This window comes from Vigna umbellata, chromosome 1 (genome assembly GCF_029865625.1).
Source record: "Vigna umbellata cultivar VRB3 chromosome 1, Vumbellata_1.0, whole genome shotgun sequence".
NCBI lineage: Eukaryota > Viridiplantae > Streptophyta > Magnoliopsida > Fabales > Fabaceae > Vigna > Vigna umbellata.
Window position 1 is genome coordinate 81,274,140 of NC_142165.1, and position 24,664 is coordinate 81,298,803.

Consider the following 24,664-nt stretch of genomic DNA (forward strand, 5'->3'; position numbering starts at 1 on the left):
ACGGACAATGACCATATAAATACATATTTGGATAATATTGAATTTCATGAATAACTTTTACAGGTGCAGTAAGTGGTTATTTGCTCATTCATATGTGGTTATTTATTATTCTGGTTATGGATATCTACAAATTTTATTAAGTTAAGGATGTTATTAATTAGGCCAGTAAGTAGTAATTATTCTTCTATTGAATTATTGTAGGAGAAGCATGGACATGGAGCATATAAATACATCTTTTGATGATATTGAATTTCATGAAGAACATGACAATGTAGAAGAAGAATTAAATGAAAACCATATTCAACCTAACTCAATCCCTCCAACAGTTGGAATGGTCTTTGAAACTATTAATGAAGTGAAGTCATTTTATAGACAATATGCAATATCAAAGAGTTTTGGAATTCGAACAAGGACTTCAAGGAAGAACAACAAGAACGAATTATGTTACTTCATGATGGTGTGTGCTAGGGCTGCAAAATTTGTGTCCCCCATTGAGAATCAAATGATTGCACGTCCAACACTGGCTAATGATTGTGCAGCTCGAATGATTGTATCAAAAAGAGATGCCAAGTGGTACATTTCAGCATTTGATGATGTACATAGTCATGATCTTAGTCCAACAAAGTCAAGATTGCTCCGAGGCAATAAAAGGATGAATCTGAACGTTAAAAGAACACTAGACTTGAATGTTGAAGCAGGAGTGAGGATTAACAAGAGCTTCCGGTCCTTGGTTTGTGCTACAAGAGGTTACGAGAACCTGGAGTTTGTCAAACACAATGTTAGAAATTATGTGGCCAAACAAAGAAGAGCATTAAATAAAGATGGTGATGCAAAGGCACTCTTAAACCATTTCTCTTCCATGAGACAATTAAATAAGGATTTCTTTTTCGAGATTGATGTTGATGACGACAACCGTATACTAAATGTCCATGTTACTTGAGAAACACTTTTTGGGCTGCCATGTCAACCACTCAAAGAAGCGAAAGCATGAATGCATTCTTTGATGGATATATTAACTCACAAACAATCTTCAAGAATTTGTTAAACAATATGACAATGCACTACAACACAAGATAGAAAAAGAGAGCCTAGCTGACTTCACATCATTAAACACAACTCTTCCATGCGGGTCACAATCACTCATAGAGCGACAATTCCAAAAGCATTACACACATGCTAAGTTTGCAGAAATACAGTCCGAATTTAGAGGTAAAATTAATTGTTTCGTTGATGGTGTTGTGGTAGAAGATAATTCATCGTTGTACAAGGTCATGGAGGACTCCATTCATAACGAAATAAGGGAAGAGAGGGTATTCATGGTTACATATCAACGAGACACAATGGATGTTAATTGCAGTTGTTTGCCTTTTGAGTTTAGGGGTATTATATGTAGACATTCTGTATGTGTTTTGGCACAAGAGCGAGTAACAGAGCTTCCTGCTAAGTACATACTCATAAGATGGTGTAAAAATGTCTGCAGAAAGCACACGTATATTAGAGCATCATACCACAACAAGGAAAAGGATCCCCATATTGAACGCTATGATAACTTATGCAAGAATTTTGGAAATATTGCTGAGATTGCATGTGAGTCAATACACTTGACACAATTATTGGTTGACAACCTTAGTTCCTTTGTCAACAAGCATGGATTACAAATTTCACCTTCACCATACGTCAACAACAATAGCCACACACAACAACAATACCTACATGATAGTAAAATAGGCCATGATGTTGACACAACTATAAACAATGTTCAAGTCCAAAGCCCAAAATCTGTGAAGCGAAAGGGTCGACCTAGGACAAGAAGGTTGAAATCCACAACGGAGAGAATAACAAGGAAGAAACCATCAGCAAAAGCTAGTAGTCGAACATCCATTGGTATTGCTGTAAGTATTTATTTCATTATTTCTTACTGTTATAAATTGCAATAAATATTTGGTGATATTAAAGTTTTCACACTAAAGAAATTTAAACTAACTTCATACTTACTACTAATACAGGAAACTATGATGGAGGTACCAAATACAACATTCAGCAACAACATTGATGTGACACTGAACACACATTACACAACACCCAACTCAATTGGATCGGTAAGATTCAATTGTTTTTTCAGAGTTTAATGATTTGAAATTTACTACAACGTCCATATATTTTAATCTCATGCATTGGATGTTCTGTCATGTAGGCATCAACTGTGCAATCCTCTGGGTTCATGTCACTGTTGACATCATTACACAATGACATGCAAAACACGCAATCATCCACTAGTAATATTGACAATGTATTTGGATAACAAAGTTTACACTTACGATTAAGTTCCTCACATCTATGTTGAGGAAGATTTTTTGGTCATGTGATTTGAAAGATGTGGTTAAAATGAATGTCATATTTATGCAGATTGTAGAAATATCTTATATTTATACTTTGCCAGTTATATCCATTTCAAATATTTTGTTTTTGTACAAATTGTCAGTGACAACCAACCACAAATTTTGAATTGAATAACCACATAATGCAGCAAACAACCAGAGTAGTTTAAATGACCAAATTACTATTCTGCATAACACCACTCCATTTAACCACGTCATGTGATGCCTCAGTGAACTTTTGATATCAAAGCAATTAAAATAAGGTTTATCAATTTATTGTTATACGAAATGTCTGTCACAACCAACCACAAATGTTTTATGGGATAACCAGTTACTGGAGGAAAAAAATCAAGTGTTTCACAGCATTGACTGGAATTAATTTTATTTTTTATTTATCTCTGATGAAGCACCAATTTTAGTTTTTATTTTTCTCTATGAAGCACAAGGTTAATATAAACCCATAATTTATTATTAACTTTTAAGATGAATGTTGACTTATTCCTCTAACTTTTATTTATTCACTTTTCATTTATAAGTCAAATTATATGCAACCAAATAAATTTTTCCCTTGTATAATAAATGCTAAGGTAATAAAATTAAAATTACAATGACTGAAACGACTTATTTTAAGTACAAGCTTTGGATTACATAACAATAACTCATAAGTATAGATCACAGTAACACTGTTTTAATGTCTAATACTTGGGAACACCCCATTACAATTTCTTTGTTTCAGTACAAAATAATCCTTTACGAGTCTGGAAGTTCGGGGTGTACACCATGAAGAGATATTTCAGATCATCCACTATAAGGCGAGTTCCAGTACCACCACCATGGTATTCCCCAAAAGCTGATGCAACCATTTTTCTGTTATCCTCCTGCCAAATGGTCCAACACAACATAATCAGAATTTATTTCACAGATACAATGTATCTTCATCTCAATCACACAAATTTCCCCCTCCCATATATATCAAATCCTACTAAATGAATAACCTTTTTAAAAAAATATCACTTCATGTGCTAATTTTGACTTTTGTCGTTCAACCATATAGAACTTCTGTTAATTTTGCAAGTCCAATGTTGTTTAATGAATTACGACAATGAGCAATATTATAAAGGAGAGGTTAAACGTGAAAGCAAAAACAATTAAGAACTTGTAAATTTTGATTGGCTGTTAAGCCTCACTCCTGCTCACCTAAATCCGAAATAGCCATCAAGTATGAACTCATTTTGGCACATAGAAGAAAATTAAAGTGACAGATATTGTACCTGAAGAAACAGTATCTGATCTTTAACGGTATCTTTTATACTAATTCTCCAAAGTCACTGATATAATCTATTTCAAAACCCATCCGCCCAACCAAGTAAAAGAAAATAATTAGAAAGACAAACAAATGTAATCCCTTTCTTAAACATATGTTCTTGTACTATTGAACAAAAATTTAAAGAGTAAAAGTAAGGATGTACTACTGACTTCATCTGAAACCATGGATAGATGTGAGTGCTTACCCATGAAACGCACCTACCCAAAGAAGAAGGACATAAAACAACACGTATCAACAATAGAATGTAGAACTGACCTACAAGGCTGATAAGCGATACTAATTCAGGAATGACATAACCACTAAGTAGTTCAAATTATTTAAAGAATGAATCCTTACCCTTTATTTGATTAGCGCGTGGCATTTTTCCTATCTAACCTTGTCCAGGGGGTTTTCAAAGCTAGACTTTTCACACGCTTCCTAGGTTGAGCTTTTAAACGTGTGTACATGTTAGATTTTTCAATATCCATATCTTCATTACCTAAAACATCACCACTCTCTTCATGGACACTTTTTCCAACACCATTAGGTGTAATGTCAAAAACCTTCTCAAAATTCGACTTCTCAACATCATCACCTTGCATTTGTAATTCTTTCTTAGAATTTGACTTCCCAACAGATGAAAGTAATACCTCATAATCTTCCTCTGAATTAGTGGTCCCAAAAGCATCAACTACCATGTCATAATCTTTATTTGAATAACAGTTCCCAACATCAGCAGACCGTTGCCTCTTTTGTGCAGCAAACATTTGTAGCTTCTCTACTAATTTCTCAAGCTCGACAATGGATGCCTCTTGGTCACCAATGATAGCACGCAAAGCTTCATTTTCAGCAACAATATCAGCCAAACATTTCCTTCCGTAGTTCTGCTTCACTCTAGCATTATGATGACCATCTAAGGCTTCTTTAACAATTTTAGTAGCCATCTCTTCCTTGGTTACATATACCTCAGTAATGATCTATAAAAAAAAAAGGACACAAATCATATTAAAATCAATACAAATTACATAAGTAATTACTAGAAGCTATTTTGAACTCACTTCATTACAGAAAAAGGCTTTTTTAACTTCTGCTTCACCAACCTTAACATGAATCCAATGAAGAATTCTAGGTAAGCAACTTTTTCTTTTAGCCAACTTCTTATGACCAAATAAAACATGTTCCATTGCCCAGATCTATTACATACAAAATTCAATTTGAAATAACTAACAATTATAAATTGTAACACAAAAACTTTTTTGACTACAACCAAAATATACCTGTAATGCAAATACACAGCCAACCACATGAAAGTGTGATCTTTTTTGTCTCTTCCTTACACACAATGCAGCATCACACAAACTAGAAACCAAATACTCATAAATAGCACCCCCCCAGTTATACTTTCCCATACATGAAAAATCATCTAATAATTCGAATAAACCAAAATGAAATTTTCCACCTCTATTTGGAAACAAAAACTCACTCAACCGTAACAACAAATATAATCTACAAACATCAGCCACTTCATCCCCTTTTATATGCTTTTGAAGCTCTTCATAAACATGATGTATAGTTACATCATTTGTATCAAACAATCTTCTACTATGACAATCAACTTACTCTTTAAACAGCTTAAACATGTCTCCATTAACCCTAACACCTAAACCTAAGCAAACGTCTAACTTGGTGAATGGAATAAAGACAGACTTAACTTCAAACCCGCCCCTCCTCTCTGACCATCTACTACACAATTCTATAAGTAGTGTCCTACTCATTTTGGCTTCCACATCAATGGACAGTAGCCATCCAAAAGGAGTTCTTTGTATAAATGTCTTCTGCACATCCGTTAATAATGTATTCACATGTGCCAAGTATTTTGTCCTGCATGAATGTGGTGCATAAACCTATATATCAAAGTAAACAATTCAACAAGTCAAATAGACCACTTCAGGAAATCAATTTTAAACACATAAAAAATCATCATGTGCATTCAAACCTGTTCTTCCATAATGACTCTTCCAACTATCTCTATGCTTTGACTGCATGTCCATAAAATAAAAAACTTAGACTTCAAGCCATAAAATATTTAAATGGAAGACATATATAGACACATCTCTCACAACAAAATCACATTCATAAACCATATATAATAATTAAATTTTCAACCTACTCAATTTCATCTGCCACTCTTATACCAAAAAGACATCAAACTTAAAAGAACCATGGTGGTTGTGCATAGAAAATACATCCAACATTATTAAAATTAATTAAATAAATTTCACAATATTACAGAGCGTTTTTTTATATTTCAAATATACATATTTTAAACTTTTAAAATTAATTATTAAATACAATTTTTAAACATTATCAAACAATTAATTTCGTTTGTTTATATTTAATGAGATACACTTGATTAAAACAAATTTTATAAAAATAAGCCACCAATAAGTTTAAAAATAAGTCCATTGGTACATGTCTGACATATGCATGGCCAATGCATAATTAGAAATTTCAATAAATGGAAAGAATTCCCATATTCTTTTTCTACATACCAAACAAATCCAAGTCTGCACATTCTATCTAACGAGGCTCAATAATTATGATAGTTACTACCTTCAAAAAAAGGATGGAAAAGAGATATGTTATGTCTGTGATAAGGCATGGCTCAATTTTCGAAGTGCCTGACTCATCAATTCATGTGAGCATCACCCATTTCACCATCAACATCACCTTTAGGAACAAGTGCAGCCACCTATCATGAAGAGATAGCAAAAAGTTAGTTGCTAGTGGACGTGCATTTAAACTAATTAAACAAGATGTTGATGACATTGTATAAATCATACACAAGAAAAAACAAAACAAAAGGGAGAAATGCATAGAATGTTCAAAGAGGAACACTAAAATTCCTTTCATTGTTACCATCTGAAAACCAAACTCAACAGGTCTACAAATGAGGGTTTTCAGATGATAAAATCCAAAAACTAAAAGTAATTTTACTAAAAAAGCTTCTAAATATTGGATGATTAAATGTGAGAAATACTCAAGCACTAGGGAAATTCACTCTCAAAAGCTAGCTATTGAGGGGAGAAACCAAATGCTTAAATAATCCACTTCAATCAACTCCCTCGTTGGTTACAATCCTTAATAGGTATCCCTTTTTGAGACATTGACAACCACCTCTAATATAAATTGATAAATACCTAATAAACACTTCGACACTCTACCGAACATTGCATAGAACTCAATGTAAGACTTAGGCACCCTATAATAACTAATTTCCCACTACTAACAAATGCATCCCTCCGAAAACCAGCATTTGCATTTCGCACGCATGAGGCACGACACAAGTTACAAATCAAGCAAACCAGATTTGTCATAAATCAATATTTACTTACAATACAGGACAATCAAATTTGTCAAACAAGGAAACTAACCAAAATAAAATCCCAAATTAGACATTCAACAACAGTTTTCAAATTAGACAGAGATAACTTCCCAAACCTTCTTCTCTCAGTGCCTCTCATTCACCACCAATCTCGCTCGTCACGGATTGTGAATTTAGTGTTCTCCCTACCACAACTCTCCCCCTCAAGACTTTTCCCCCTTTAGTCTAGGGTTCACCAAAATGAAGCAAATAGAAATGGAAAGCTACAAAAATGTTGACAAAAGAAGAAACGAAGAAGAAGCATACACCCTCCGATTAAGTGGCACCCATGGAGTTCTCGCATTCTCTATCAACCCAACCCTAGCACAGCACGAACACTTGCTCTTCCACTTCTCGGCTTCTCTATCAGCCCCAACCCTAGCACAACACAAAAACTTCCTCTTCCATTTATCACGTTCTCTATCAGCCAAAACCCTAGCAGAGCCCGAAGACCTCTTCGAAAATGAATTGGTCCAAATGTGAAATCAGACAAACCAAAAAAGTGAACATAGAGAGAAAGAATTTACTGAAACGCAGCGTTTCATTTAGCGTGTAAATGACAATATCATCCTTTTGTACATTCAAAAAATTTGGGCCCTACCGCGTGTCATATGAGTGTCAAAAACTTTCAGCGTGTCAAAGTATTCTTTTTGAATTCTTAATCGGAATATTTTCCCATTGGGTTTCTTTCTTGCGGTCCACCCAATCCTGGGTTTTTCTCTTGTCTCGACCTATGGCAAAAGCCTCGTGGCGGCGAGGACAACGAAGCTACGAAGGCGGACGCAGGCAGCGTTTTCGCCTTCTCTGGTGGTTGGTGGTGTGTTCGTGAGGCATCTTCTTTTCCTCTCCCTTGTTCAACTTTGCAGAATCTTCTTCTCCCTTGTTTTTTCTAGTTTTGGTTCGCATTGCAAGGAGCGAGGGTTTCTTTCCTCTTCTCTTTCTTGGTTCTGGGTAGGTTTTTGCAGGCGGGACGCAAACTCCTTCCTTTGAGATGCATGACTTCATTTTTCGACGTCTCTCATATCACGAGGGTCTCAGTTAGAGGCGCCTTCCGATGGCAAGCGCGACAGTTCGCGACGCAAGGATCTCGTCCGCTAGTGTCTTCGCGGCAAGGATTTCGAATGGGGTTTAGTTGTTTTCTGTCGTGAGGCTCGCGATTTGGGGTTTCTTTCTTGGATTTGTTCTCTTTGTTTCTTCTCTACAAGGTTTGGGAGGTATGTTTATGAGCCTCTATAGGGAATTTGTAGTGACGATGTGTTGAAGACGTTGTTGATAGGATAACGTTGATGGTATAATAGTGATAGGGTTATTGAGGATACTGATGATGGTAAGAGTGTAAAAATGATTATGTTAGTAGGATAGTGCTATAGATGATTGATTTGTATTAAGTTGTGCTTGTTTTCTATGTACAAATTTTATTGTCATTGGTTGTGCTATGGTAGCTTACTCAAATTTGTTTGTGTTGTGGTTGTGTGCGTGTGTTTTGCGATGATCGTATGACATTTGGTTATACGGGAGTAGGGGATGTTACAGATGCTCCAGATGCATGATATAGATGCGAGAGTGGGAAGACGACTTGGGTTATTTAAAGCTTTTGTGCTATAAATTTTAGAAATAATGTAATCGGGTTTGCTTTATTTTGTTTTGATTTTATTAATTTCGGTATTATATAAGTTGATTTTCGCAATGATATTATGTTTTTTTAAAGTTTAAAATTTTTCCTCATAATCGAGACATCCCAAAAATCGGGATGTTACAGCCAACAATGAACCTCACTCTTATGATTAGGCAAAAGACACACATGAGTGGGCAGATGCTATGCAGAAAGAAATCAAGGTCTTACAAGATTATAATACCTGATATCTAACACAACTACCTCTTGGAAAAACTCTCATCCGTTGCAAATGGGTATACAAGACCAAATATAAAGTTGATGGCACCATAGAAAGATACAAGGCCCGACTAGTAGCTAAAGGCTATATCCAACAAGAAGGAATATATTTTTTGGATACTTTTTCTCCAGTTGCTAAGTTCACTACTGTTAGGTTACTAATTACTCTTGCTGCTTCAAAGAATTGGTTCCTACACCAGCTTGATGTGGATAATGCGTTTCTACATAGGAACCTAAATGAAGAAGTTTACATGGAGCCACCACCCGGACTACATGTCCATGAAAAAGGTCAGGTTTGTAGGTTCACCAAGTTCTTGTATGGACTAAAACAAGCCAGTAGACAATGGTTTGAAATATTATCCTCCTTTCTTATTTCTGCCAATTATATTCAATCTAAATCTAATCATTCACTCTTTATTAAGAAAACATCTACAAATTTCACAACTCTGATATCATATTAAGAATGGTACGAAGAAAAAGAAGAGCTTGAGAAACCCTTCATCGGAAAGGAGAAAGAGGTGCACATGGAGGAAACAATCGTGGAGGAAGAAACTTCGATGACTATGTAAGAACAACTCAAAACCCTTTTCTCTCCTATGTATTTCAGTAATTCCATTACATTGGAGAATAAAGGGAAACCATATTTATAGGGTTCTCTCGAAGAGAAAAAGGAGAAAAGTCAAGAACCCTAACTGAAAAATTAAAAACCCTAACTAGCAAAACAATCTAATTGATTACCGATTGATTACTATATTTAAATAATAATCTAGATTTTAACTGTTTCAATATTGTTTGAGAAAATTATTCAAAATAATTAAGAGATATAATTTTTACTAAATATTTGAGGTTAAATCAATTATTATATATTTTTTATAAAATTATCTAAATTATACCACATGATTTGATTATATTGCATCCAACTTAATTGGATTTATATAATTATATTATAAATACATGTACCCGTATATCTCAAATACAATAAAGGTATTATAACATGTATTAACAACCATGTTTTAATAGTACAATTAATATATTTTTATTTACTTTAATTATAATATATTTTAAAATATAATGGCTTAATATCACATTTGGTTTCTATATTTGTTGATTTTATTTAATGTGAGACTCATTTTTTTCGAATATTCAATGTGGTCCTTAATTTCGTAATTTATGTATACCAAAAAATCAAATTGAACATAAATTACGAAATTAAGAACCACATTTAACACTAAAAAAAATGAGTTTCATACTAAACAAAATTAATGAATATAGAGATAAAAAGTGATATAAAGTCAAATATAATCTAGTCCAAACATGCCATAATTTGTACAATGCATTATTGCTTTTGAGAATAGGATCTGATTGGAATTTATATTTCCAAGAACTAAAATAAATATTTGAGGAAATTGACATTGGGTTTTCAAAATGGCGTTAAAATAAGATTTATGAACCTAACTAGTTTTTACTTGTTGATAAAGAGAGAGAATAGCCTATTGTTATACCAAATTGTAGTGAACAATAACATCTTGCCATTTCCAAAGAGAAAACAATAAGACAAAGAGTAGAGTTGTTTTCACAATTGAACCTTTTTTGTTTCAACTCGGCAATTGCAGCGCCATTGCCTATGATAATTTTGGTTTTGTTTTTCAACCACCAATACTATTAGGTAAGAAGTTGTGTAAGAATTCATCATGTGATGCTTTGGAATTACACTGTCATGTTACATCATTCTCACTGCATGCACGTAGTTGAACACTTGCACCTATCATACACATCAACATCTTTTCTGTCTTCTTGTTATGCCAGCCTTTTGCATATCATATTACAACTACAATGTCCATGTCTATAATTAGTTGTTTATTTTGTTGTAAAGTCATCAACTGTATATTGACTTATGAAAGTAAATTTTTTTAATTGTGCTCTAAAGCTTGTACTAGAACTGCAAATCAAGAAAACAGATTAATTTAATAACTTGAGAAAATATGAAGAATAAAAAGAACAAACTAACGCGAAGAATTATGGAGTGTGTAGAAAAAGCTAGCATGAAAGGAATGTATCATGGAAGTGGGGCTATTAGAATGTAATCAGCAAGTGGTCCTTATGAAGTCTATTTGTGAACTTATAAAGAGATAGAAGACAGCTTCAATATTGCTATACATTTGTAGATAGCGTGGCCAACGAAGCAAGAGTTAATGTAAGACACACATTCACAAATTAATTAATTTCAATATATATGTTTGAAGAGAAAAAGAAACATAAAATGTTTCTATTTTGTTAAAGAATTTTTCATATACACAACCAATTGATCTTTTTCTTTTATTTTTTTTTTATTACAACAAGTGACAGTTCAAGGATTTGAAAAACTTAGAACTTTTTAATTTACTAATAAAACAATTTATATTAAAATATATCATAATTTTACTAAAAACAATTTTGAAACAAAGGAAAGGTTTTGCATATCTGTCTTTGAAGGTATGCTATATATAGATGAGCCGAAGTATATAATCACATAGTATCGTTATGAAGGAAATTATAGTTGTTAAGTTGGTATGAGGGGAAAGGTATTGAAATAGTTAGCAATTGGTAGTGATGGTGATTTGGGGTTAGGGTTGTTACAATTTTTCCTAGCAAGAAGAGGTAGGGGCCATGTCCTCACATGCATTTTAGGATTGAGAATAGAATTTATTGTTATTAGTACGTGAAAGTCATATTCACCATTCACTTATCCAAACCAAAGCATTCACTTGTTAATGAGTTTTTCAGAAGAATTTACCCAAAACACACAATAAAACTCAAATATAAATCCAATTTACGTATAAAGAAATTAACTTTATTTCTAACTTTAAACTTTAAACTTTAAGACTATATATTTGGGGTCTTCTCTTTTATATATATTTAGGGTTTTTTTATACGTTACTTAACTGTTTTATCTCTATCCAAGATTGAAATTTAAATTTGAATTTTTAATACCACGATATATTTAATTCTCTTAATAGACACCTATTTTTATTTTCTTTTCTAAGTATATAAGTATATAAGGTGCAAAAGGGCATCATTTCCCCGAAAACTTTCTATATTATATTTGGGGGAAAAGCGTAATTTTAAGACATTCGAATGTAATGTATTTAAATTAATTGCATTTCAAATCATTTTAGTTTATCACATTTTCATTCTTTGGATTAGAGAAAGTATTTCAGTTACTAATAGACAAGTTATTTAAATATTAAACAATTTTTATTAATCCAAAAATATTAATAATAATATTATTGTCTTGTTGATATTAATGTTGATTGAAAATAATCTAGACCTATATTACCTATAAAGTAATTGTAACTGATAGTGGTTAATGTTTTTCTTTTCTCACATCAACTTAAAATAATAGAAATTTTAATAATCTTGATGACATGATGGTTGTTGAAATAACATCTTATACCTCCTCATGTAGGAAAAAAAAAAGACAAAATTAAAGGAAAAACTTAAAGAATAATAAAACATTGCAGACAAATAAAAACAATCCCTATCATACTTGAAAAATCCAAAAACATTTTCACAGAAATAAACCAAAACATGTGAGGTAGCCAGAAAAAAAAAAGCAAATAAACGAAAACAAACATGATATCATACGTTTTCAGTTCGTAATCTGTAAACCTTAGAATGGAACCCTAAAAATTGTTTACACAAAAATCTAAAGCAAAAAAAGCAAACATTTTTACCAATTTTTAACCTTGGTTGTTCACCATGTCATTCAAATTTAACACAATGTTCGCGCCAAAGAAGAAGTGAATCACACAAGAGGAGACTGAACAAGGAGGGAGAAATAAGACCAAAACCAAGTGTAGAACATTAAACGGTGACTGAGTGGAAGGAGGAAAATACACCAAAACCAAGTGACAGAGCTTATCCCCACAGAACATTTAAGGGTTAATGATAAAAGAAAATAGAATAAATGGTAATTTTCCTTTTTTTTTAAGTAAAAGTTAAAAGAAACTTTAACTGGATGAAACAAAATTTAATTATTTCACATATTTTGAACATTCTTTTGAAAATTAAAATATGAACCAAATCTTATATTGGATAAAAATAAAAAAATAAAATATTATTTAAAAATGAAAAATTCATTAATTCATAATTTTAAAATTTTAAATAAAAAGTACTAACAATTTTTTTTTATGATTGAACTCATATTTAATTGATGGTTGTATTTCTTTACTGTACTCCTCTTGTATAGACTCAACAAACACTTTCATAACATTAACAGCAAAATACAGAAAGAAAAGAGGTGGTGGAGATGAAAAAAACATGAGATCTGTAGCAGAATGTCTGTCTGAATTAAACTTGAGAGGTTCGTGACTTTAGGCGCATCCCGTGTTTGTTACAAAGGTTACCCACTCCCTATGTCTCATCCCTTTTCCCGTGACTGCACCAACAACCTCTTTCTCCCCAGTACACAGTACTCTTCCTCTGTCTGTTCAAGAAATGTCTATCTTGTTAACAACAACAATCATTATTTTTTTCTTAAAATATTCTGATTTTAATTAGGTTTAATAGCTCTTTTTTCCTAATTCTAATAATAATTTTTGTCAATTTCATCTTTTTTCTCTCCGTTGTTCTTACGATTTTTGTCAAATACTATTTTAAGTCATTTCAATTTGATGCTATTTTAAAATGTGTTTATATACTTTTTCCTTAAATTCACAATAATAATGTTGTATTAAACTGGTGCATGACTTAAACAATGATATCTCATCGTTTAAAGTTGATTTATTTATATAATCACATATAACATATCAATTTCAGTAAAAAAATTATTTTATTTGAAAAAAAAAAGAGCAAATTGAAAATTTTCAAAGTATTGAAACAAAAATTATTTAAAAAAATTGTTAAACCCTTTCATTGATATCTCATATTTATCAAACTATATAATATAAAATGTACTTTTTTTTATAGCAAAAATGATTCAGAAACATCAGTACCAACAAACCAAATCTTAATTAATAGGTTCTGGGATTCAAACCAACAGTAACTTTGTCTAAAAGTCGTCTGTCACGTCAACGTGTATTATTGTTTAATCCTATAATATATAAATTCAAATGATAAATAAATGAAATTAATTTTTTTTTCTTCAGAAGAACGTATAACAAAATAAAAACATAGTTTAAAAAACTTCAATTGACAAAAAGTTTAATTGAAATTAATATTGCGAAAGGATGAAGATATTTTGACAACATTTTAACATAGTCATTTTATGATTAGTCTAAAATTATTTCACAATCAATAATAATAATTATAAACATCACATGAACCAATCATAGAATGACACATAAATAATGTTAAAATATTATTAAAAAAATGTTATTAAATTATCATTTTCCTCCCTCAGAGATGGTGTGAAAAAAAGAAGATAGATGGTAAAAGTTGGTTCAGTGATGAAAGTTTTACGTCCTTGACTTGCATGTTAAGAGGCTTTTCGACATTGACTTTTGTTTTTTTCTTTTGGGTTTGGGCCTTTCTAATATTAAAAACTTGACTATTTCTTCCTATATACACCTCCATAAGGTGCATAAATGTCAAAAATACAATCTAAATTGTATTGTTATTATTTTTTATTTTGAATGGATATCTATGATACAAAATTTGTCTTTCAAATTATATATTTTGAAATATAATTTCTTTTTAATTGTATAATTTAGAATATATTTTTTATTTTGTATCTTGAAATATAAAATTTATATTTCGGATGGTATATTTTAAAATACAAATTTTGTATTCTAAATTGAACATTTATATTATGGATTGTACATTTCAGATTACAAAAGTATATTTCAAAAGATAATGTACATTTTGGATTGCACAATATTTTGGACTATACATTTCAAAATACAAAATACAAAATATATTCCAAATTATGCATGCAAAATACGAATTAAAAAATGTTTTCTATTTTGGAAATCCAGAATGCATTTTTTTCACTTCATATTCTAACACGTACATTCCAAAAGATAAATTTTGTGTTCCAAATTCTACATACAATTTATAATACAAATTTGTATTTCAAAGTAATACAACCCAAAATACAAATATTCTAAATTATATATTTTGCAACGTTCGTGATTACACAATCCAAAACTAAAATTATAATCCTAAAGTAAAGAGTGCATTTAGAATGTTTAAGTATATGGTGTATGTTGAAGTTTTCGACAAGCATGAAGAAATGGCCTAAAATATTATGGTGAGAAGGCTGAAATTTAATATCTCATTTTTGCATAATATGTTTGATAGTCTCCTTTTCAAGCTAGGTTAGACTAACACAAGAAGATGAAGTTATGGAAGTGGCACGAAAGCTATTGAGATGATGGTGGTTACTCTCAGTTTTGGAGGTTGAAGTGGTGGAATGAAGATAGTTGATTGTGCTCTTAGAGACATTGAACCAATTTTAAAGAAAGGTAGTTAAAGGGATCTCATAGGATGCTATAGCCATGACTTGAAGACAAGTTAAGAATTACTCAAAATTTTAACAAAATTTCATTACTAATCTCAAAAGTGGTTTTATAATTGAAATTATTTGTAAATATTTTCAAAATTGACACTAGTGACATTTTTTAAATTATTTTCAACAATTCTAGATCTCGATTCTTTAAAGAACCGAAACATATATCAATACAAGCTTCAAAAACTGAAATCTAACGGTAAAAAAGTTTTCAAAAATATCACTACATTTAAAAAGATTTCATTTTTATTAAAACTAAAATATATTAAACGATTTAAAAAGTCTTTTTATTACTAGTGAATTAATTAAAATTGACTAATTTTAGGCCTTTGATCCAGTGTTCTCGAGTTACCTTAACATTTGATAAACATATATTCTATGATCTACACTTCTATGTGATTTTTTTTGGACCATAACCGTTAAATTAGTACAATATTTTAGTTCAATTAATATAATTGTTAGTTAAACTCGTATATATATGAAATATTAATTGTAACACATCTATACACTACATAATCTATAAAAGGGTTTTGTTAAACCTTCATAATCATTTCCATCCTTGTGGTAAAAAAACCCATTATCAATATATTTGTGAATGTGGATCAAACCTAATTTCTTAAATAAATTTAAAAAGTTGGTTTACAATACGAACAACACGTTTGATTCATTAACTTTCAAATTAAGTCACACTTTATTAAAAGACATACATGAAAAGAACTAACAAGGAGGTTATTATAGCACAAAGAAAGAGCAGCAGAACCCTAATAACATAGTGGTGATAAAGCAACCTATAATCTAGCACGTAACGATGGACTAACATCCTCGTTGTGATCTATAAGCTTCCAAGTACCATCTGATTGCTGAACCATACCCTTGTTCTCGTGCACCCTCCATTCAACAGGAACACGATATTCATTTTTCAATGCATCCAAGTTCTTGTTCAAGAGTGCAATGTCACGATTCACCTCCAAATTGAACCCTCCCTTTTTCCCTTGCGTTCCAGCAACTCCATGCAAATAAGCCTCCAAGTTATGCGCACTCACCCCATTCTTCAAGAACTTGGATTTTCTAGTGTCGATCACGAGTTCTTCACCCACAACAGTGAGGCCAATGGGAAGTTTAGGAACTTGATCCTTCTTATTACGAATGCGCAGTGCTCGCAGATGCTTGTACTTGCTGAAGATCTTCCCGAAGAGAGAGTTTCCAACACGAGGAGTCGCGAACAGAAATGCTGTCACGGGACATACTCTTTGTGGTTGCTCTTTCCGTTTGTTCAATCCTTGGCCTATTATGTCCACAGCAGTTAAAGTTGCTAGTGCAGCACCTAAGCTGTGCCCTGTCACACTTATGCTAATTTCTTCATTCTTGTATTTCTCCACAAGTCTTCTAACCTCCTTCAGGACCTGCATAATTCTCATCATCATACATTTTCTTAAAACAGATAATTTAAAGCCAAATAAGTTTGACCCAGTCTTTCTAATAGTTCCTTTTTTCTTTGTATAATATTATTGGTAAGAAGTATCTATCCATATTACTAAAAATTAATTAATTTCCTAGTTGATCATTTTTAATGAAATTATTTTCTTAATCACTTTCTATGCTGAAGAATTTTAACTAAACTAAGTTGGAAAAATTCTCAGCAGAATCTTTTCTTCATAAACCAATATATCTGCAACAAGTTACTTATCAATTATATTTAATTTCATTGTTAATAATGGGTTAAATATGATTTTAGTCTCTGAACTATCAAGCGATTTTCGTTTTAGTCTCTCTTTCAAACTTTGGTACACTTTGATCTTTGTCTTTAAAGAATCTATAATTTTTCGTTCTCCAAAATCAACGACGTTAAAATTAGGCTAACGTCTTAATTTTAACTAAGTAAGAACCCTAATTAAGACGTTAACCTATTTTTAACCGCATTAGTTTTGGAGGACAAAAAATTATAGTTTCTTTAAGAAGAAGGATCAAAGTGTACCAAAGTTTAAAAGAGAGACTAAAACTAAAATCGCTTAATAGTTTAGAAACTAAAAGTATATTTTATCCGTTAATAATTAGCTCTTAAGGGCTATCAATGAACAGTAAAATTGGAAAAAAATTAATCTGCATTTATATTTATTGTTAACAATAAGATAAATCTATAGATAGATAGATATATAGAACCTGATCTCGAACACTGGTCTTAGTTCTACGCGAACCTGGGTTGTTTGAGGTGTAAAGGGAGTAAAAACCACCGTGTACTTCAGCACGATGAGCATCAGGGAATATGAGTGTGGCAGGGTCCGAAGGGAATTGTAAATTTTGAACCCATTCGGAAGCCTGAACTGTTCCCCTCAAAGCAACCACGATATCCCTCCTTCCTAGTGCTGCTTTGCCTTTATCAGTGGCAACAGCAACATACCCTATCCAATTTGATTCCACGATCCATTCATCCATCGACAAACAGTTTAAGACAAACTCTGTCGAACCACTGGCTTTGGAAGTTGCATATAGGAACTCAGTCACATCATACTTGAAAGGATTCCCATGTTCCAAACCAACTTTGGAAAAGAAATCCCTCTTGGAATATCGACAGTTTCCAGCGTACTCAGATAACTTTTCTGAGTTGAAAGCATCATATGTAGCTTGAGCAAGTTGTCCATAGTGTAAGATGTAATGGCGAAGGTCAATGTCCAGAGGGTCTAGCAGACCTTGCCAATTATTTCTCCCACTAAGATCTCTCCATTTTCTTCCTATGCTATGGCTATCCATCTGCTACTACTTCTTTTTCTTCAATTCAAAATACGTTTTTTTTCCTAACTCCTTTGTATTCTCCACATGTAATCACTTCTCTAATGAAATTATATAGACTTTAGGTCCTCTTTAAAGAAAGACCTTGTTCGGCTGGTCTTATTTTTTAATCAATTCTTCCTTTTTAAATGATGTCTTGGTCGTTCTATTGTTAGAAACGTGTGGGTTCATACATATACCACTGTGCCAATAATTTACCACGAGACTTCATCTTTTCTTAAATAATGGTTCATTCATGAAATTGACTATTTGTTCAAGTTTTCTTTACCGCCTAAGATTTAAACAAACACAATAAAAAAATAAAAAAAAATAAATATTATATATATATATATATATATATATATATTATACGACTAAGCATCCTTCGGTCAGATGAATATTGATCTCATCCTAAGATGATATAACGTAAAATATAACTGAATACGTCCTAAGTGTTTGCACTCAAACATGACCAACCCGACTACCACTAGGCGGACTGACTTATTACCTGTCGATCTGCCAAAATTAATTATTTACCGACTTCTTTGTAACATAGTAGAATATGATCAAACACTGATTCAAAAAAGGTAAATAAGCCACTAGGACTAAGCTTATTCTGGTAAGGGTCTATAAACATAATAAATTATAGGGTTAAATATGTTTTTAGTCCCTAAACTATTGGTCGTTTCTGGTTTTCGTCCCTCTTTCAAAGTAAGGTACAATTTGGTCCTCATTCTTTTCGAAACGTTCGTTTTAGTCCTGGGAACTTTGGTTTTAGTCCTCATTTTGTTGCTAAATGAGGACCAACTTTTTAAACGGTGTTAGTTTTCGAGGACTGAAACGAACGTTTTCGAAAAAAATGAGGACCAAATTGTACCTTACTTTGAAAGAGGGACGAAAACCAGAAACGGCCAATAGTTTAGGGACTAAAAACATATTTAACCCTAAATTATATTATAAATAGCATAATAGTCGAGGTATCCTTCTATGTTCACATTAATTACATATTTAATAGTACTAGTGTCTTCTACAAGCATAACCCTCATTCATATCTTTGGAAGGACCAATATTAAGGAGGAGGAAGATCAACACTTTGAAATTAAATACAAAATAGGCTTTTTAAGTTTGTTATTTTAGGTTTTTTAAGTCTATTTTACAATAGACTTAGATTCGGCAGACTTAAATTTTAAATTTGTTGTTAACTAAGATACTTAAATGTTAAGTTTGTTAGTATCCAATAGACTTAAACCTTTGTATATTTATAAATAAAAATGAGCGAATTAAATTTATTACTTTTTTTTAAATTTTACTTGTTTAATCATGAAACCAAAATCTGAAATATAATAAAATTTTCATAATAAAATATATATTTCGTGCAATTCAAGTACATGATATAAAGTTTTAAAATCAAAATAAACAATCATATGTCTAACTTAATCTTTTAAGTCTAAACATAACCTAAACAAAACTTAAATTACACCTAATCAAAACCTAATATTCACATTGGAGAAAATAACTTGCCCATTGCTTGTAAAGTTAAACAAAACTTAAATTACACCTAATCAAAACCTAATATTCACATTGGAGAAAATAACTTGTCCATTGCTTGTAAAGTTCATGCAGTAGTTATAAGTGTTTATAACTAATCTGTCTATTGACTTATAAAAAAAGGGAAAATTAAATATAATAAATAATAAAATAAAATGAAGAAATGTACAATAAAACAAAATTAAGATATTTATTTATATTTTTTTCTTCACAATTATCTTCTTTAGTACTAAGCTCATTCTTATTGTTTCTCTTAATTACTCATTTACCAAAATATTATGTTTCATCTCTTAAGAAATAAAAGAAAGGAAAATAAAATAAAAACTCATTGTTTGTTATAAAAGAAAAATAATAATGACCATAAAATGGCAAGATTCATCATTTAGATAAACCTCGTATGCAAAACATGAGATTTTCATGAAGTAAGAAACTATCACAAGAACTAAATTCCTTTAGAAAAAGATAGTTAAATGACTAGCTTGATAGAATTGAATGAATTTATATATACTTGGAACAAATCTATCACATCTAGCATAATCTTTGATAGTAAAATCTCTTTTACCCATTTTGTGTTAATTAGGATATGTATTTGTTAAACATAAAAAAAGGAAGATTGTTAAGACAAGATCGCCTAAACCTTGTGTGTTAAGACAAGATCGTCTAACCAAACCTCTAGTTTTAAAGTTTAACAAAGTCTCTAAATGAAATAACGTTAAATAACGTGAACTGACCTAAACGCAAAGTGCTAATCACTATATATTAAAATATCCTATATGTTATAAGTTACTTAAAGAGATAGTACCTAAATGATAGTACACGTATAATGCCTAAACAACTATGATCTTCTAACTCTTTATTGCATGTATATTGTACTACTCTTTTTTCTATTGTGTTGTGCCTTTTTTTTTCTATGTAGATCATATTAGTACAATACCTTTATTCAAAAGCTTACATCATAACCAGAAGAACATTTAGAGAAATGAAGATATTCTAGGAATGATTTCTTCATTCTTTCTGCATGTTTCTTTCGTACACAACACAATTGCCTCAACATAGATTTTGACCTAGTACAAAAGGCTACATCTTTATGTGAAAGTCAAAAACTCTGAGTAACGGATCTTTTTCAAAGAGGTCTCTGTATAAAGAGGACATGCATGAAGAAGATATCAAGAATTATATGTGCACACTCTCTTGCTGCTATTTTCTAAAGCTTACATCGTCTAACACCTGTTCTTTGAAAAAAAAGTTTTTACAAGTTTTTGAAATCTCTATGAGAGTTGCATATCTTGTTCTTATAATTTGTAAAACACTTTGTTGTTTTCTTTCAAAAGTGAAGTAAAATACTTGTAAGTTTAACTCACTAGAGTTAAACCGTCTAGTCACTTAGACTAATTCATACCAAGAGTGGTTATACTTCTTCTAACCAGTTAGGTTAGTTTAATACTAGGATTGGTTAAACTTATTGTAATACTTTGTGATTAGTGAAACTCCTTAAGATTGCTTAAAAAAAACTAAACATAACTCAGTTTAGAATCAATCAGTATACAAATAAGCCTACATTTTTAGTTTTCAAAGATTTTTTCTAAACGTTGTTTTAAATACTTAAGTGTTTAATAATGATTAGAGACAGCCTAACTCCTGAAAAAAAAATTAAACACTTGTTTTACGAAAAAAATTAAAACTCTATTCAAATCCTCTTTCTAGAGTTTTCCTATATTACAAAATTTGTATATAGGATTAATCTTCTTGTGTAAAAAATATACCTAAGATAATATATTTAAAATAATGATAATATGGGCTAAACCTAAATATAAAGAAATATGTAAAAATAAAATAATTAACATATAAAATATGTTATCCTAATTAACACAAAACCTAATATATCTAACAACGTTGATGACCAAATAAAAGATTGTTAGGTAGAAAGGAAAGAGGTCTACCGGATATCAACACAATCTGCCTGGCCTTAATCATAAATCGATTATTTATATCTTAAGTTTGGGTTCACGGTTACTGTTTATTACTCATTGTTATGTTGTTGTTGGAAATGTAGAAATATGTAGCTTCTCTGTGTTTTTATTAGTTTTGCCAACACTTTTCACCATACTTAAGATCCACTCTCTAATAATTCTATTTAGCTTTAACCATGAACACTTGTGCTGTTAATGATCAGACAATATTTAACTTCCTACTTCACAGTTTCCTATTTAGAACATTTAATTTAAATTCAAGCAATCCGGATCTACTCCTATCTTAGAACGCTACTAACATATGGCGCAATTCAACAATCATTTGAACTGCACATATTTCACTTGCACAACTGAACCCAAATCAACAACGCACGCTACATGCTGAAAACAGATCACAATATTTGGGAGTTGTGAATTTTGTAGGAGGCCTAAAAATTATGCAATAATCGAACACATGGAAACACACAGGTGAATTGACCGAATGAAATTAACATACAGAATGCCAAAAAACACTTATGCATACAGGTAAAAAAACCGAATACAAAATCATCACGAATACAAAACAATTAACATGAGAAGAGAATGGACATTAGCAAACGTACAGAAAACACGAACAGAGATTCAAGAACACAGGACCATTTGCCGGTTGAATTTAAGCACATAGGTCAATCCCGAAAGGCTGAACGTACTATACACTACTATGAACCAATACCTGAAAAACTCAAATTCAGATAAGCATAATTTCATCGAAACCTAGCTCGTGTACAGATTGGCATACGAAAAATTAAGGGGGAAATAAGCAATTGGGGAAGAATTTGACCGATTAAGCATGAACCCAAGTGTTGAAACAGTGAACGAAGTTTGGGATGGATGACTATGAGCTGGAACGAAAAAGAGAATGGAGAATTGAGATGAAACGAACGAAGACACCACACACGCTTGAAGATAACGTCAGGATGAATGAAGGAGGAGTGTTGAGCTCAACACTCACAATAAGACCCTGGGTGAGAGTGGCACTCCTTTTTCTCACACAACAATGCAAAAAGTTTCTATTCTCAAGATGCAAAGTTGTCTTTACAAAGAATGCAGCCCCTGTTTATATAGTTTAAGGGTAAACTCACCTAAAAGTTAAAACAACTAAAATAAGCAAGCATTAGCACTCTTAATTACAAGCTACTTATCAAAGGAAACGTAGGTCTTCTAGAAGCATGGGACAAGACGGGCCCGCTGGGTGTTGTGTTGGCAACCGGGCGGGCGAATTGGACGAAAGAAGCCCTTGACTTGGGTTGCACTAGGCCCAGGTCTTTGTCGTTGGGCATTCATGCACCATGCTAAGCCCTTCTCTTGTGTGTTATTCCTTTGTACCTGATCAGGCTCTCATCACTTATATTGGTCGAGTGATACATTTTGAGAATGTTTCTTTCATTCTGCTTTTCTGACTTGTATGTTTGTTGTGTTGTGGTGCCTTGAACACTTCTGTGGTGAAAATTCTGGTGCAATTTTGGTTAAGCAAATTTGGCTGCTGACTGGACTCAATGGCGTTGAGAGAATGTTCTGATTTGGTGCTACACTTGAACTAGTCTGTGTTGAATCAGCTGCAACGAGAAGCAGTGAGAGTAGGGTTGGCAGCTGCAGTAACTGGTCTCGTCCTCAAGCTAGCAGTGTGCAAGCTGGTAGTAACTCCAAGATAAAGGTGTGGCTGTTTGAATCAGTGCAGATTCGAAAAGTGCATCTATCCTTTTCTACTACTCAGGAAGCTAGAATTTGTCCAAGATATATAACACTAAATTGGTTGGTGCCTTTATGATAAATTGATCGCACATAGTCATTCTTTGGAAGCCACACAGTTAGTTCAACTGGTTGGTTTCATCAAAGGGTATTGCTACACTCAAACAAAGCGGCACAACAATACATCTCTGGTTCTATTAGGTGCTAGTCAATTAGTGCAGTAACCTATTTTTGGAGCACCTGAATTTCTAGCTTGAAGCGATGCAAAGCAGTGCAAAGTGGAAACCTTCAACTGAATTAATTTTTTTTTGCATAGGACATTACAATTGGCCAAATTATGTCCTGCCAAATTGGTTGATTGAGTGCTTTATTGTGAAGGCATCATCAAGCAATTAATACAACTACAATTTTTTTGGTTTATGAGTGGCAGCAACCAACTAACCAATTATAGCAACACATTCATGTTCATTCGGTGTAGTGAATTTAGAGAAAAAAGATGTAAATTGAAATTCATATTCAAGTAAGGGCTCATAGATTGAATTGGAAATAGTAGAAGATTGGTCCATTTCCTAGCTTTTTGCGGTGATTGGCTCTAATAAGCTAGTCGTTCCACAGCTTGTCCATGTAAAAAGGCTGGTCAATTTAAGTAGTCAGTGGTGTCTAAATTAGTGGAATCTTCAAGCTGAAGGTGTTGTTAAAGCCGTGCAAATTGGGAAAAGTGCAGCTGTTACACTTTGATACACCAAGGACTCCAAGTAGTCCCATTAGCAACATGCAATCTGGTGATTTATTGTACAGGTGTTGTTCCTAGTATCATTAAATGGTTGAGACACTCTTGCTACCAAGTCCTCATCAACCGATTCCAAACCCTCTGTTCCTGAGTAGTAAATATCAGATTTATACTGTTTAACGTACAGTGTGCAAAAATACTTTTTAATGCTTGATTAAAGATATCTTGTTTATACATATATTGATCTTTATCTCTGTCTGTGCTTAATAACATGCATCATGTGACACTTGCATCTGTATATTTTAACACACTAATAGACACAACATTCAAAGTAACTATCTAGTCAACCCCTTAGAATCACTTAGAATTCATAGTAACTCTCTAGTCAACCCCTTTCACACTACTTAGAATCACCCTTTTTGATTGTTTATCAAAT

The 24,664-nt window shown here is 32.0% G+C and overlaps 3 protein-coding genes across 3 annotated transcripts; 1 reads left to right on the forward strand and 2 right to left on the reverse strand.

Annotated features, from left to right (window-relative positions):
* The first annotated feature begins 208 nt into the window (after nucleotides 1–208).
* On the forward strand, nucleotides 209–940 carry LOC148206572 (protein FAR-RED IMPAIRED RESPONSE 1-like). The gene has a single exon (XM_088108095.1). The coding sequence runs from the start codon at nucleotides 209–211 to the stop codon at nucleotides 938–940; it is 732 nt and encodes a 243-aa protein (XP_087964221.1).
* A 3,112-nt stretch (nucleotides 941–4,052) lies between these two features.
* LOC148206573 (uncharacterized) lies at nucleotides 4,053–4,871 on the reverse strand. Its single transcript, XM_088108096.1, has 3 exons — nucleotides 4,743–4,871; nucleotides 4,335–4,661; nucleotides 4,053–4,247 (listed from the first exon to the last, which is right to left on the reverse strand). The coding sequence occupies exons 1-3, from the start codon at nucleotides 4,866–4,868 to the stop codon at nucleotides 4,053–4,055; spliced, it is 648 nt and encodes a 215-aa protein (XP_087964222.1). The 5' UTR covers nucleotides 4,869–4,871.
* An 11,310-nt stretch (nucleotides 4,872–16,181) lies between these two features.
* Nucleotides 16,182–18,234, reverse strand: LOC124842317 (phospholipase A1-IIgamma-like). Its single transcript, XM_047318775.2, has 2 exons — nucleotides 17,647–18,234; nucleotides 16,182–16,889 (listed from the first exon to the last, which is right to left on the reverse strand). Exons 1-2 carry the CDS (start codon nucleotides 18,232–18,234, stop codon nucleotides 16,275–16,277), a joined length of 1,203 nt encoding a protein of 400 aa, XP_047174731.1. The 3' UTR covers nucleotides 16,182–16,274.
* Between the last annotated feature and the right edge of the window lie 6,430 nt (nucleotides 18,235–24,664).